At 45.9% G+C, this 15,406-nt stretch overlaps 1 protein-coding gene across 3 annotated transcripts; it reads right to left on the reverse strand.

Annotated features, from left to right (window-relative positions):
* Window positions 1-4,307: 4,307 nt before the first annotated feature.
* AREG (amphiregulin) lies at window positions 4,308-15,011 on the reverse strand. 3 transcript variants are annotated; one of them, XR_005598637.1, is made up of 7 exons: window positions 14,881-15,011; window positions 14,042-14,227; window positions 10,964-11,150; window positions 10,340-10,498; window positions 7,917-8,016; window positions 5,797-6,321; window positions 4,308-4,808 (listed from the first exon to the last, which is right to left on the reverse strand). XR_005598637.1 is itself a non-coding variant. In XM_039539157.1 (6 exons), the coding sequence occupies exons 1-5, from the start codon at window positions 14,921-14,923 to the stop codon at window positions 7,929-7,931; spliced, it is 663 nt and encodes a 220-aa protein (XP_039395091.1). In that variant the 5' UTR covers window positions 14,924-15,011; the 3' UTR covers window positions 4,308-4,808; window positions 7,917-7,928. The 3 variants fall into 3 exon arrangements, 2 of the variants coding, with proteins under 2 accessions (XP_039395091.1, XP_039395090.1); XM_039539157.1 differs by lacking the exon at window positions 5,797-6,321; XM_039539156.1 differs by lacking the exon at window positions 4,308-4,808 and having other exon boundaries at window positions 5,238-6,321.
* Between the last annotated feature and the right edge of the window lie 395 nt (window positions 15,012-15,406).

The raw sequence follows: 15,406 nt of genomic DNA on the forward strand, positions 1-15,406 counted from the left end.
GCTTTGTCGTCAGACAGATGTAACTGCTTTATATACATTCAGTTGAGGATTTTTCAAAGGTGCGCAGCATTGGCCTTCTAAATCCAACGCGGCACCTTTTAAATCCGATCGGAGCCCTTCTGAAAGCTAACCAGAGGCAGGTTAGTTTTATGGGTGTGATTAGAAACCAGGGGAAATATTCTGGGCAATAGTCCTAGCTCTGCCCTAGACTCCTGCAGGACCTTGAGCGAGTAACGATCCTCCTTACGCCTCCCTTTTCCTCCGTGTCAGCATTTCCCAAACTTTGGATCCAGCGTGTGGGGAGACGTGTGCTGCACAGCGAGAGGTGGCCGCGTGGCCTGCTCCCGCCGGCGCCACGCTGCGCCGTGTGTGCTGTGACACATCGGCACACTCGCTCCCCGGCACAGGGGGTGTCAGCTGCGCAGTGGGGAGCCCACAGGCCGGGCGAAGCCCAACCCAAAGCTGGGTTGTTTCTGACCCAACCCACATCCACTGCTTGTAGTCAGGGCCCCTGAAGGCCTGTGTTACCAGCGGTGAGCCCAAAGGAGGTCATGGCATCAAAGAGTCTGGGAAGTACCACTCTGTGAAAAGCGGGGGATCCATGCTAAAAGCTCTTCCTCCGAGCGTTGGTGATGTGTGGGCTGGCCCACTGGAACGAAGACACTCAGTCACGCAACAGACCTTGCCAGCACTTGCATGTTTGATTCATAGTAAAAGCTGGTAACGGGCAGTAATCATTCCGTGTTAAAGGCTGTATGAGGGAAAAATTAGTACGTTTAAAAACCAATTGTCGTCCGTGACTATTTTTCCTGGAGGACATAATTACTGTTTAATCTGACTCATGAGACTCTTAACGTATAAGCCTTTACCTCAGATCATAACACAGCCACGCGGCAAGCACGTCACCCTGGCAATGGAATCTAGCACATCATGGCAGCCGCTGCAGCCCTTAAACGTACGCTCACCATTTTATTTATTGAGTTGACGTTAAAGGACGTGTTTTGGCAAGTATGGAACACATCCCAGGGGTCTTTACCGAGGCCACCGCTCCGTGTAGCCAGAAATCAGTTTCACAGCACCGTAGGTGACGGAGCTGAGCAAGCGTAGATACTGATGCTGAGGCAACTGGTTCAGAAGCTATGAAATCTGGGGAGCAACGCGCTCAGCTCCCATTTTAGGCCTCAAAATCAATCTGAGCTGTATTGAAAATGTTACCACGAAGTGGCTCACACTGAGGACTGCTGGGTGTTTAGTTCTTTTTGAAAATCTGTCCCTTAGTTATAGGGCCCTACCAAATTCACAGCCATGAAAAAGACGTCCTGGACCGCGAAATCTGGCCTTTTATGTGCTTTTACCCTACGCTATACTGATTTCACAGGGGAGACTAGCGTTTCTCAAACTGGGGGTCCTGACCCAAAAGGGTGTTGTAGGGAGATTGCAAGGTTATTTTGGGGAGGGGGGATTGCAGTATTGCCACCCTTACTTCTGTGCTTCCTTCAGAGCTGGGTGTCTGGCCACTAACCTCCACTCTCCAGCCACTCAGCTCTGAAGGCAGCACCCCGCCAGCAGCAGCACAGAATTAAGGTTGGCAATACCATACCAGGCCATCCTTACTTCTGCGCTGTTGCTGGCAGTGGCTTTGTCTTCAGAGCTGGGATCCCAACCAGCCGCCACCGCTCTCCAGCTGCCCAGCTCTAAAGGCAGCATCGCCACCAGCAGCAGCACAGAAGTAAGGGTAGCAGTACCACAACCCCCCCTACAATAACCTTGCAACCTCTCCACAACTGCTTTTTGGGTCAGGACCCCTACAATTACACCACCATGACATTTCAGATTGAAATTTCCTATGACCATGAAGTTGACCGTGAATTTGTTAGGGCCCTACTTATTTATGGGCCCAAATGGAACCAGAGCTCCTTGGAAAACCTGGCCACCTATGCTTACAGATATTCTGCTGGTCATGGAAATCTACAGCCAGCATTTGTGGATGTCCACATCAAGGCACCTTAAAAGGAGGCTGATTTTCTGGAAATGCTGTATATCCTTCTGGGAAAATCAGACTTCTTCACAGTGACTCAAACCGGGCCTCCAGCATCACTAGCCATTTTAGCAAGTCTTGGCCATATGCTTTTGGGAGCTATGTTCAAGTCACCCTACTTGTTCATGAACTAGGAAGGTAACAACTCCTGCCTGTGAGAGGGTATAATAAACGAGTTACTGAGGAGGTATCTTGCATGAGTAATAGGTGCTGAACAAGTTTACATGGTGCAGGAATACTCCATGATAGTCAGTTCTCAGGCAGAGGTGAACAGCTTGATTACACAAATTTCCCTTGCACTGCCCTCCATTCTCAACATGGAAGGAGGGAAACCCTTACCACTCTGTTGAAAATTGTTGGACCACAGCCATCATCTAGAAAAATCAGTTCCAGCCTCTATTGAAAATTGAGCAAGTGGGCAAACACCCACCTTCCTTCTGCTTTCTCCCATGCTTGGAAGTCATTCCCCATAAACATCCACTTCAAGAGCTACCTTCCACCCTCTCTTCCACTGCAATGTCTACAAAAAAACATGAGAGTTGCTGCACACGACCAGCCTACCTGTCATGCTAGGCTTTGTCTCATACTCTCCTGTCTACAGCCAACTGTTGACTTTTGTTTTACACATACATGGTCCCTGCCTCAAGGGGCTTACAATCTTTTTGTTATGTTTGTACAGCCCCTAGCACATGGGGTCCCTGGTTGTGACACGGGCTCCTAGGCTGTACAGGAATAAAAATAATAAATGATGGGACTTATTCGGCAGGTAGGCAGCAGTCGTGTGAATGACAGTTTGTGAGGTTACAGGGAAAGGGTCATGGCACTTTGATTCTGAACTGCGTATTGTTGCCACAACTATTGAAGCAAAATGGAGACAGCTCACAAAGCCTGAGACAGGCCAGCCACCTTTCATGCCAGTTTGAGTAGCAAGTAACAGCAGAAAATCCACTTGAGGGGGGAAAAATGCTGTTTACACAGAGGCCGGTTCCGTGCTGCAATCTTAACCATAAAATGTTGCAATACATGTCAGGCAGACGCTGTCTCCTTGATGCTCAATCCAATTTCACACTCAACTAGGACAGAAGGATTGAGGTACAGAGTGTTTCCTGGTAATAAGTTTCAGATAAGATAATTAGGGCCTCAAGATTATGTGAAGAAAATAGGAATTTGTTTTATGCTCATATGGTAAAGGCCACTCGGGCAATGCTAGGGCGTAACATCAAACAGCCCTCCCAAGGGACATACTAGACAATACTTACAGAATCGCTGCCCCAGCCCCCTACAGCGATGTTGTTTGTAATGGAAGTGGTTAGTAACATCCAGCCATTAACTTAGAAAAGTCAAGAGATAAGGTTGTACTCGTCCATTCAGCATGACCTTTCCCAGAAAGGTCTCTTATCCCTGCCCTTGGTGTCACCCGACAAGCACCTACACTTCTGTTTGTCATCTCTGAAATCTTGTCAAAGGCGAAAGAAATAAGGCAGATGCAGGTAGCTATATACGGTGAAAGAAGTGGAGGACACAGGCAGACTAGAACTGGCAAGATACATTTCCAAGTCAAAGGCTAGTTGTGGCTTTAAGGCAACACGCTGACAGACTAATAACCCTCAAACATTCTGTTTTTCCTGTTCTACATACCATTTCAAGGCTATGACGAGCCACAGTAGAGTGTGCCACTCAACTCATTAAAGAGCTGTAGGATATTAAAGACTAAATAGTATTCATTTCTCTACTTTTATTATGCATAGCTTTCCTCCCATTCCCTACTGTTGGGCTGATTGTCTGTACAACGCGAGGTTAGACCTCCTTTTCCCACATAACAGGAGGCCTTAGGTGCAACTCCACCATTCATTAGTGCAAGGCTTGGAAGATTAGTTCCTTTTACAGTAGTTCCTGAACAAAGTGTTCCTACTTTACCAACTCAGGGTCTTCCTTTTCCAGATTTGATTAGAGCAGTGTGTGGGCAAGGCTACACACCTTTGGAGATCTGTGCTTGTAGAACTAGTTTACTCTTAAAGTTCTTTAGATCATTGGTTTGCAGCCTTGCCCATAGAAACTAGAGATCCACAACAGAAAACAGAACTTACCCTTCTCATTAAGTCATTGAGAAGAATGTGTGTTTACAGTCCCTCTCCTTGTTCACAACCCCTAGCCGAGGGATCAAGTTTCAGGTCACCACTTTTCTTTTATCTCAACACCCGTGGATCAGAATAAACTAGACTATTTACGTAAAAAGAAGTTTAATTATAAAATAAATAGGTTTCCTTTATGTTGTGCACATACCTTAAATATTAAATACAGTAATAAATATTTACAATAGTATAAAACTCTGTACTTACATACTTACAGAAATTAAATTTAATTTAGCAGTTTTGCTTAACCATCAGAAAAGATTTTTTCTATTAAGCCTTTGAAATAAATTATAAACATACTTGACTCCTGAAAAGAATGCAATACTTCATGCACAAGATTTGGTTTGAATCTGTTAGGAAAATTTCTCAAATGAGATCATAAGGACACAAGTCAGCAAAAGGAGATTAAGACAAAGTACTTTAGAAGATTGTGCATTTCAAGGGGGAAAAAAATCACAATAATGTTGATTGTTGATATTCAGCAAGCAGTAGCATCTGACTCTAGCTCTTCTCCAGAAGAGGGGTTCTCCATTACTGAGACTACAAAACATTTTATATCTTAGACTTCAAGGACTTCATCTTTTATTACTTCAGGTTTAGTTGGAAGTGCCAAGATCTGGAAGCCCAGGGAGGAAGCTCTGGACAATGAGATGATAGACAGAAACGACTAATAAATTAACTGGCAGAGGTTCTGTAACAAGACCCAAGAAATGCCTGAAAACTAAGGGTTTGATTCCACATTTTTTGGAAGTTCAGAGTGCTCATGTTTTCTTTAATGAGTATCTTAGCTGGGGCAACAGGAGCTAGTTCTTGATCTTATGAACTTAAATTAGAAAAGGTTTTCATTGTCTCCAGGCTTTTCCTTCTAGCCCATTGGACAATCTACAAGGAGTAATGGTCTCAAGTTGCAGTGGGGAAGTTTAGGTTGGATATTAGGAAAAACTTTTTCACTAGGAGGGTGGTGAAGCACTGGAATAGGTTACCTAGGGAGGTGGTGGAATCTCCTTCCTTAGAGGTTTAAGGTCAGGCTTAAAGCCCTGGCTGGGGTGATTTAGTAGGAGATTGGTCCTGCTTTGAGTAGGGGATTGGACTGGATGACCTCCTGAGGTCCCTTCCAACCCCAATATTCTATGATTCTAATTGAAACTCCAAAGCAATCACTCAGTCCAGCAAACGTGTGCATAACTTTACCCATATGAATAGTCCCATTGAAGTCAATGGAATTACTCATGCTTAAGTGTTCGCAGGATCAGGGCCCAGGTTTGTAACAAAAGGAAACTTCAGTGAGATATCACGAGTGGAGTTTGGGGAAGAACCTGTGGCAGGGCTTGTCTACACCATGCTTTAGTCTGCACTAGTATGTCATGTGCAAACTGGACTACGTGGACCCTGCTGGCACTACAAGTTTCCCAGTGCACATTGATGCTTTATACAGGATTATGTCAATCTGCACTAGGGAACCTGTAGCATACACCAGCAAGGTCAACACAGACCAGTTAGTCTAGTGCAGACTAGAACTCCACCCCCTCTGGTGCAGACAAGCCTTCAGATTCCTGGTCTGCTGCTAATAAAGCAGATACAGCACATAGGATCACAGGGGTGGGAGAAGAAAGCTCGCCCCCACACCTGTAGTGCACCTCCAGTCAGGAAGGTCTGGGGAACAATCGTAATCAAATCTTGTCCCACTTCCTTTTGTGTAATGATGAGGCAGAGAGGGGCAACAAGCCCTCTGTTCTCCTTAAAGCCATGATCCCCCTTAAATGGAGACTTTCAACAACAAGCCTGACTGCAGGACATTTGCAGCAAACAGCAAGAGTCAAAAGGAATGTTATCCAGGTAGCAGCAGAAAGATGGCAGTCTTCCATCAATGACTGGATGGGGCCCACTGGCAGCAGTTCCCACATAGCTCCTGACAGTGGTGCTTTTAACCCTCTAGTTGCAACATCCTCCACGTTGGGCAGCCAGGATGTGTTGGCAGCAGCCCAGCCCAGCCAGCTTCTCAGCATCAAGTTGTTCTTCAGAAGCCTCCTTACAGGATCCAAGTTGATTGAGTGGGGCCTCTGGGTAACAGCTCCAACACTGGCCATCTCCTACATGCGTCTTCCTGAAGGAGTTCTTTGCCGAAGCTGCAGACTGTTTCAGCTTCATGTTCTGCAAGAGACAGACTAAATCATACCATCTGAAGGGCAATGCAAGTTATGACCCAATTTGAAAGTCAAGCCACAGCAGACTGAACATTTAGCCATTGCTGTCAGAGTCTACATGCTGAATTATTTTGGGTTTCTTACTGCCTTTCTATAGGCAGTTACCAAAGAAGCTTTAAGGCCTGAATACTTATTTTCTTCAAAAGGCAGTAAGCATCATCAACTGGTCCAGGCATAGATCTAAAGCTATGGGACCAGATCCTCAGCCGGTGTAAAGCTGCATATATCCACCAGCTACAGTTTATACTGTAACATACAACATAACAGTTCAAGATGGGGCCCCATGGCTTATACTGAGATTGTTCTTTCCAGTTATTTCTTGGCTAACTGTATAAGCCCCTTACAGTCAGGTAAGTACCTAGGTATGCCAGGTCTAATCTTAGACCTAGTCCTTTAGCCAAGAGGGGGGGAAGTGATTGCTTTTTTTTTTTTAAATGCAGTAAGTGATCTGGATTTTGCATAAGTAGGTGAGATAAAGCTAGATTTTAAAAAGGGATTCTAGGGAAGGCCAGGAACACAAAGCAGAACTGGATGGCTCACAGAACTGACAGGATACCAAGTCACATCGAGGTCACTAGTTCATATCTAGATGCAGCTAGGACATGACAAGGCTTTAGCCAAGGTGTGACATGCAAGAGAATGTGTTTTACAGCACTCGGTTAGGCCATGTGCTGCCTTCTCCTCTTACCACCCCACCCCATGCAAATACATGCTAGTAGTTTCAGTTCTCCAACAGGACGGCAGAGCACATCACGGCAGGCTGGCACTGCTGCAGGCTCTCAAGTGGACAATGTCTGTATTGACTAACGAGACATTTCCTTTTCGCGTGTTTAAATATGGCTCCTGCAGTCTGAGGAGGGGACAAGATGCTAGGAAGCTTGTGCTGCTCTTGTACCGAGGAATTTTGGTCTCCAATGCCTGTTCCATGGAGTGAAGTGTTGACTTGTTATTTAGATGCTACCCAGTCTCCCTCGGGAAGAGAATGAATAGAAAAGCCCATAACAGGGAAAAGAGTGATTGGCACCCTCCCCCCAGGCAGTCCATGCACTGTTTCTTCTTCTGGCATGACTCAGTAGTAGTCTATGGCCTCAGAGGGAGCATGGGGAGGGAGGGAGGCTCTGTACTGCTCCCATATGGCCAATGGCTCCCTTTTGAGGCTTTGCCTGGGCTCGCGCCCCTCTTATGAGCCAGGGGAGGGCAGACACAGAAGGGAGCGTTGATGCTGTTAAAGCAGCAGGAATTTCTGCACCGCTCTACATCTGTCAAGGTTTGAAGGAGACAAGAGGCTACTAGGGCTTTCACCTGTGACCTGGCATTTCAAGGTCTTCCCATCCCGTGCCTCCACACGGGACAGAAAACAGGTTCTGCAAGTACCCACAAGGTTATTATCCACACCAGGAGTTTGGGATTGTGTTTCCAACAGCTGTGCACAGAGCAAGAGAGTCTAAACCTCCCAGTTACGCAGAATTAGGAAGCATGCGAGTGTTTTGTGGATGGTGCAAGCTTGGAACACCATCGAATGCACACAATGTCATTCTGTACCTGCGCTCTCCTTTACACGCCAACATGGCCATTTCCAGTCTCTTGTCTGAGCTTTTTTCTTTCCTCCTTTTCTTCACATCGAGGATACGTTTTCCTGACCCTGTGGAGTCACAAAGCATTAGGGTTTAGCGCTCATCCAGACTGAGTATGTTCGTCCCCCATCCCTAAAGCAAATCCTCCAATTGTCAGTCTGGAGCGCCAAGCAACCAGCTTGTGGAAAGCAGGAGCACTGCTTGTGTTTGCTAAGCATTCTCCAGCTCTGAGCATACACTGCGGTAACCCTTGCACAACTCCAGGGATGGATCCAGCAAAAGGGAATTCCAGTTCTAGAACACTGGACATTTCCAGGGGACTTTTCATCCATGTGCTTAACCCTTTCTTGTAAAGGGTCACAAGAAAGGGTTATCACAATCCTCATTTTGAGGAGTTTTACTATTGATTTCAATGGGAACAGGCCACAGCTGAGTGCTTTTGATAAATTCTATCCTAAGGAACTTGTCCAAGCTCATACAACAGTTCTGGAATAGAAGCCAAGAATTCACCCCCATCCCCAACCGCCTGCTTTAACTGTCTTATTACTGTTAAGACTTTGATGACTTCTTGCCCAAGCTGTAGGTCAGCAGGAGAATGTTTTAGACAGTTTTTGCAAACCTGAGGCTTGTGCCTAAAGTTCAAGTTTGTGGAAGGTCCTAGTTGGATAAGACAAATTTAATTCTATTTTATCAGACACTAATATATAATCCCCATTTTAATCAGACTTTGTGCTTCACAAATGTGAACTAGTTACTCTTCACTGTACCCCTGAGTATGAAAGAAGTATCCCATCTGTAGTGTGGTGAATACTTACGGCCAGTTGTGTCTGCATCAGCATTTCTTAAAATGAGAGTTAAGTATGAAGCAACAGCCAGACAAAAGTGCACACCTTTGTTTCCTGAATTGCAGGCATGGGTACAGCATGTACCTGATTCAGTTATTATAGTGTAGTCTGTCTAGTCTAATTTTAGAGCCTGGCTTTTGGGTTGGCTTTACATTATCCCAGGCTGCAGTGCAGTACGATTTATTGCATAGCCAGCTTAAGTTCCACAGGGGCATTGTACGCTAGTTCATGACATCATAGAGCCGCACGCCCCAACTGACTTGAACATTTTAAGAAGTGGGACACAAGCACAAACCAGAGTGCCATCAATGCATGTCTCGTAAGTGGCTAATTGTGCCGAGGGTGGTAAGAACAATTTTCAAGTGGTTTATTGCTGATTGAGGTCCAGATTTTGGCTACATTCAATGCCTTCAGCCTTTACCTGGGAATGGGGTTTCCCTACATTTTAGGGGAATAGAGGAAGGGACAGAGAGCTGATTGGCACATGCCCACATGAGGAATGCTTCACTGAAGACTGGGCTCTAGTTCATCAGTGTAACAATGAAATTACTTCATTTGTGGTCACCCAGTCGCATGAGTAACATCAGAGATAAGAATCAAGGCAATATACTAGAGCACAAGTTCACTGTGCTTTCTGGGCACCTAGCCTTGAACACATGAACTTGTGTACAAGGCATGGGGGAAGTCAACAGTTCCTATTTACTTTCTTTGCATGTGCCTATCCAAGATAATAATGTATATCACCATCTGAACCAAGATGCTGGTAAAGTCAGCAAGATTTTGGGTTGGCAATTACTCCATGTCCCTCATGTTCCGTTTTCCAAGGGGCAGCTACTTATGCAACTTAGTTTTGACTCTTGATTAGAATGACCCTTGTTCTCTCCTGTTGTGTGTCCAATATATTGAGGTTTGGTCACGTGCCAAGGTAGAGTTTTGCCTGAGTTACTTGCAAATCAACCTCTTGTCCACAGAGACGACACTAAGCATACATATTACTGTTTTTCTGTCCGGGATTAGGGAACCTAGATGGCCTACTCCTATGAAGTTAAGAGTACGTTTAGAGGTCTATATATTCATACTCCACCCTCCACTTCCCACCTTCCCCACGGACATCAATGGGAGCGCCGTGTTCTGGTAGAGGACATTATCTGCTTATAATGGACACTGTTCAACTAAACACGTTAGCACTAGCATTTCTCACCACTAGTTTCCACTTCCATGTCCTCCAATGCCATTTCTGCTCCCAGTTACGGCAAAGACTAGGAAAAGCTATACAACAGAACCAGACTCCCCGTGCTCAGTGCACACCCCCATCACCTTTTTGGTCACCTTACAAACGCATCTCCACTGATTGATCAGTTTACTCTCTTTTAAATCCACATTGGACTGTAAACTCCTCAAGGCAGGAACTAGTCTTATTTTATGCACGTGAAGGGCCAAGCACACTGAACTCGCTTTGCAGCAGTGTAACCCCAGACTATTTTTCTGTTGCGCAAGCTACTCTTTAATTAAGCTAGACAGACAGAGTGGGAAGTGCTATACTTACTGCATTATAACAAGGACGACAATTGCAATGAAGCTGATGCTGGACAGCAGAACAGCTACCACCACCAATATCGTTGTGGAATAGTTGCCGATATCGTTTCTCTTTTGAGTCTTCATGAACTGTTCACCACAGCGTTCACCAAAATAATCCTGACGACATCTGAAAATAACCCACATTAATGTCAGCATTAGCTCCAGGAGCACTGGGTGGCCTGTCTGAAGCCAAGCCAACATGCACATTCAGGTGACATTTCAGTCAACTGACTGGGGGGATCCAGGTGCTACTGTTAGAGAATCTGCAGGAAATGCAGTCATCGTTCTATCCCAAGGTTTGCCAGCATTTAAACAAGTTGAGATCAGTTTGGGTGTGCTGTTTCAGGAAGGCACACCTTTTCATTCCTCCGGCTTTCAATTTTATGACCAACTGATGAGTTCAGTGGCTCATTATGCAGCTTATGAATTCCACCATCATTTAAATTTACATGGCAGAAAGTTTCTGATGCGTGACAATCCAAGAGGTTGAACCAAGTTGATTTCCCTCTGACTAAGCCATTATTCGCAATGAGTATCTTGCCATAGATTCAGACACACTTGTAATCTATACAACATCTGAGCATTAACTTACTTGCATGTTACTTCTTTGAGTTCTTCTAGGTATTTGCATTCACCATGAATGCAAAAATTTTTGTACTCTGCTTCACATGGTGTCCCTTTCTTCTTATTTTTCTTTCCTTTGTTTTTCTTTCTTTTTGTTTTGTCAGGATTCTTTTCCCGATCTGTTTTTGTTTGCTTGGGTTTAATCACAGGTTCAACTAGGAAAGAGAGACAAGTCATGTTCAGTCCAGAATTTATAACAGCTAATTCCTTCCAACATGGAATTATACCTTAGGCCTTAACCCGACAGCAAAAGGGTGAGGAAGTGAGTCTTAAAAAAAAAAAGCATTTGTATGCAAATATTTATAGATATCTTGGCCACAGAATGCCTCTCTTGGCCTCAAACATGACCCCTATAGAAGGCTAATGCATTGTTTCACGTAGATTTTAATTCAGCTAATATTACAGTATACTCACAGTGTTATGTTTACAGGGGCACATTTAAGCCAAGATGAAGAATTGACCCAATTGGACTATTCACAATAATTGCAAGAGAAACAGGATGTGGCTCGCTATGAGCAAAGTGCAGCAACCACTGACTTAGACCCACCCCCATCGCCTCAGTGAGCGGAGGTAGCTCTTGTCAACCAGGTGCCAGCATGCACCTGTAAAGGCAGAATCTGGCCTCACCTTAGAGTGAAGATCTCTCTGCTGGCTATGTAGGGTGTACACTGATAGAAAATGTGTGCGCAATATGATAGCTTGTGTGTAACTACTCCTATGTCAAAGCTCTTCTCATTTTATACTGGAAAGGAAATTCATACTAGAGTTGAATTCAGGTCTACTACTTCTGCTGTTACTGTCATCCCAGATTAGATATATTACATACTTGAGGCTGCAAGTGATTTTTTTTTTACTTAAACTGCTAGCCTAGGCAATTATACTGCCTTTCTTTACATTGCAAAAGAAAGATGGTAGCATCCTTAAATACTGAGGACAAGCTACTTGTCTTTAGCTAGAAAATATAGTACTAGTAGCCTCTAGAGTTTAGATAATATACACATGAACGCACAGCAAGGAGAATCTATTTATAGTGTTAGTCCTTTGTGAAATATATGGTTAACTACAGTTATTTGCCGTAGTTGCTTTACAGATGGTGCAGGCAGTATATCACACATTCTAGGATAATATTTTACTCTCTCTCATGGTATGATGCAACTTACGCACCAATTTGATAAGCCATAGATTGTGAGTCATTTGCATCATGACCTTACAGTTCTCATAAAGGCTAATTCAGCTCCCTGGTTATCATAAAACCAGAGTAGTCTAATTGACTGCGGAAAAGCCTCCAAAGGTAGCCTTGAGCATTTTAAGTTCTTAAGTACATTTGTCATGTATTTGGGTTACTCCTAGCTGAGGATGGTCTCTTGCTTTGAGATGTTTGACTGTGAAGGGATTTTGGTTTGCCTGCTGCTATAACTAATAAGTACTGGCCCAGGTTTCTTTTCCCTAGAAAAATAAAGCCATGAATGGTCACTATGGACAGGACAAGGGCATTAGCTGTTCAGTTAACTTTGGCAGATCAAGACAATCTACTTTGACAGCAAGTCCTTCTTTCATCCCTTACCTTACAGGACTCAACCGGTCAGTTGGGGTTTAAAAGGAAAAGGCTGTTGTCCTAGTGGTTTGATTAATACAAATGCTAGTTTGCAAGTTGTATATCCTTAGAAAGCTGCCTAGGCATCTGAGGGCATGGGGTGGGAAGCAGTCTGCTGCTGAATTTAAATTTGTGGGGCTTTAAATCAGTCCAGTGCAAAACGTCCATAGCCCATCAACAAGACAGCAGCCTCTTGTTAACAGCCCAGTTTCAAGTGCAACTATTTTATCTAGCCCATGAACCAATACATTTCAGGCCCAACTTATGTTGACAGATTCATTTTCTCATGGAAGCCTAGAGCATTCGACACAACAGATCAGATGGGCCCAGACCAAACCCACCTTGCACAAGGAGTAAGTTCTACTTAGAATGTTGTAGCTCAGGCCTGTCTCTAAGAGCCGGATCCTTTGAGCTATCACTGGAGTCATGGGCAGCTTTCCACTGACTAATGGCAACCAGGTCATGCCCCATAGCACACTGGAGCTTGCGGACTATTGGATGTTAAATACAAGGACAACCTTACAGACTGTAGATCTGACCTCGAGTCCTGTAAGTTGCCCTCTGAGATTTTCCATTGCCATTCCCTATGAAACCTCCCTAACATAAGGACACAGGCCAAACAGGACTATTAGTCACCATTTAAGATACACTAGGGCTTTCCTGGATAGCCGGCATACAAGATAGTTATGTGCAACTTGGAAGCTTCAGCTAAACAGAAAATAACTTAAAATTCACATTAGCAAACATTTTAAAAGCTTGGCATAGACAAGCTGTATTTAGTGTTCACCTCAACCAGCTAACATACAAGCTTGCCCCACCTATACTAAGGCTTTAAGAACATGTTGGTCAAGACAAGTAGGTACTATTTAAAAACCCACCTTTTATCCTAGTCTAGACATACTCCAATCATTGCACAATAAACTGGTGCTTGCTAGTCACCCTACAGCTACTTCCCAGCAGAGAACCTACATTGATTTTATCACAAGTCAAAAAATTCTAAGCCAGATTTTTGCAAGTACTCCACACCAATTAGCACCTAGTGAGAAAAGGAAGTGCAGGGCACATATGAAAAGTCCATCCACTTCATGGGTCTGACTTTAAAGTAACTGCACCAGCAGAGAATACTGGCTAGAAAGTTTTAAATTTTGGGGGAATGCTAAAATGCTTCAAACATCCTGCATACCACTGGTTGCCAATATATTTAGCAAACCGAGCACTGTAATATTAGGATGCACGAATCAATGAAAGGCACATTCAAGGCTCGTTAAAATAGTCATCTTTAGAACAAGAAGATTATTCTTTATGTAGCCGTTGGTAGCCAAGCACTGGGCAAGCTCAACCAAAGAAATGGCTCCATCTTTTAAGTGACCTGTGCCCATGTGATACATTATCCTGGTCAAACATGATTGGGATCCTTGAAGTGATGCTTCTGCGTGTTTTCCCCCAACTCACCTTTAATCGAATCATCTACAATGTACAGAGGCACTGCTGGGTCCTCCTCCTCCTCGTCGTCTTCAATATCTTCATAGTCAATTCCTGAGGGCATGGTGCTCCCATCCACGCTGTGGTCCAGTGTCTGTGGCACATTTTCCTCCTGCTCTGTCGCATTTAGTCCTAATCCAGCAGCAGGGTGGCACCCTACAGAACAGAATGAAGATGTGTTAAAGTGAATCAGGTTCTCAAATCAAATCTGGCAGAAGTGTTTACCTCGGAGCACACATTAAGCAGCTACTGAACACAGCCCATCATTCACAGGTGAGTCACTAAAGCAGCAGCGCTGAGCGTTTCAAATGCAAATTCACTTATGTCAGCCCAAGGATTTCAAAAACCAAAGACGGCATTTTAGTTTTTCTTCTTAGCTAGGACAGACCTAAAACCCAGAGAGACAGCAGGGGGCCATTCTACCCCACAAGACAGAGCAGGGGTGGATTTAAATCAGTTTCCCATAGAAGCCTCCAAATTGCTAAAGAATTTCTGCCTCCATCTGGCCAGCAAGGGAAGGCTGACCCACGGACAGCCCAACACAGGGGGCCACGGTAAGGGTTAGGAGATGAGCAAAACCTACTCAGGGGGCTGGGCTGAAACAAACAGGGGTTCCTAATCCGGATTAGGGGCTCTTTTTCGGACGGGTCGCACACGGAAGGCCAGGGGTTAGGAGACCTGTCCGCGGCTCAGCCCTAGCGCCCTGCAGCGGGGAGCCACGAGCCTCCCTCCCCCGCGGGGCCGGCGGAACGCCCCGCGGCAGGACCGGACCGGAGCGGCTCCGGGCCCCCCGCGCCCCGCTCACTCACCGGAGAGCCAGGCCAGCGCCCAGAGCAGCAGCAGGGCTCGCATCGGAGACGGCGGCGTGCGGGCCTCCCGGCCGGCTTCACTGCGGGGCTGGGTCCCTGTGCGCGCTCAGCTCCCGGCCCCAGCTGCCCGCACTCCATGGGGAGCCGCCCGCGGCCGCCGCTTTATATAGGCGGCTGGGGGGAGCCGGCTGGGCAGGACCGCGGGCCTGCGTCAGCCGGGTGGAGCGGGCGGGAGGCGGGGCGGGAGCCGCCCTGGGTGCGCAGGGAGGAATGCGTGGCCCGGAGCAAAGGGGGACCCGCTAGCGGGGGCGAGCCCGGGCAAGCCAGTGAAAATCGGGCCGGACTTCCCCTGACACGTGCCCGGCCTGCAGCGCCTTGCACCCACCCCGGCCCGGCGTGCGGGCGCAAGGCAGGCTGCCTGGCACGTGTTTGTCCCCCCAGGGGGGCTGCCGGGACAAGAATCTGATCGCACAGGCCTGCCCCCCCCCTTCTGCTGACTGGCCTAGGTTGGTAGGGTGACCAGACA

Source organism: Mauremys reevesii, linkage group 5, assembly GCF_016161935.1.
Source record: "Mauremys reevesii isolate NIE-2019 linkage group 5, ASM1616193v1, whole genome shotgun sequence".
NCBI classification, from domain to species: Eukaryota; Metazoa; Chordata; order Testudines; family Geoemydidae; genus Mauremys; species Mauremys reevesii.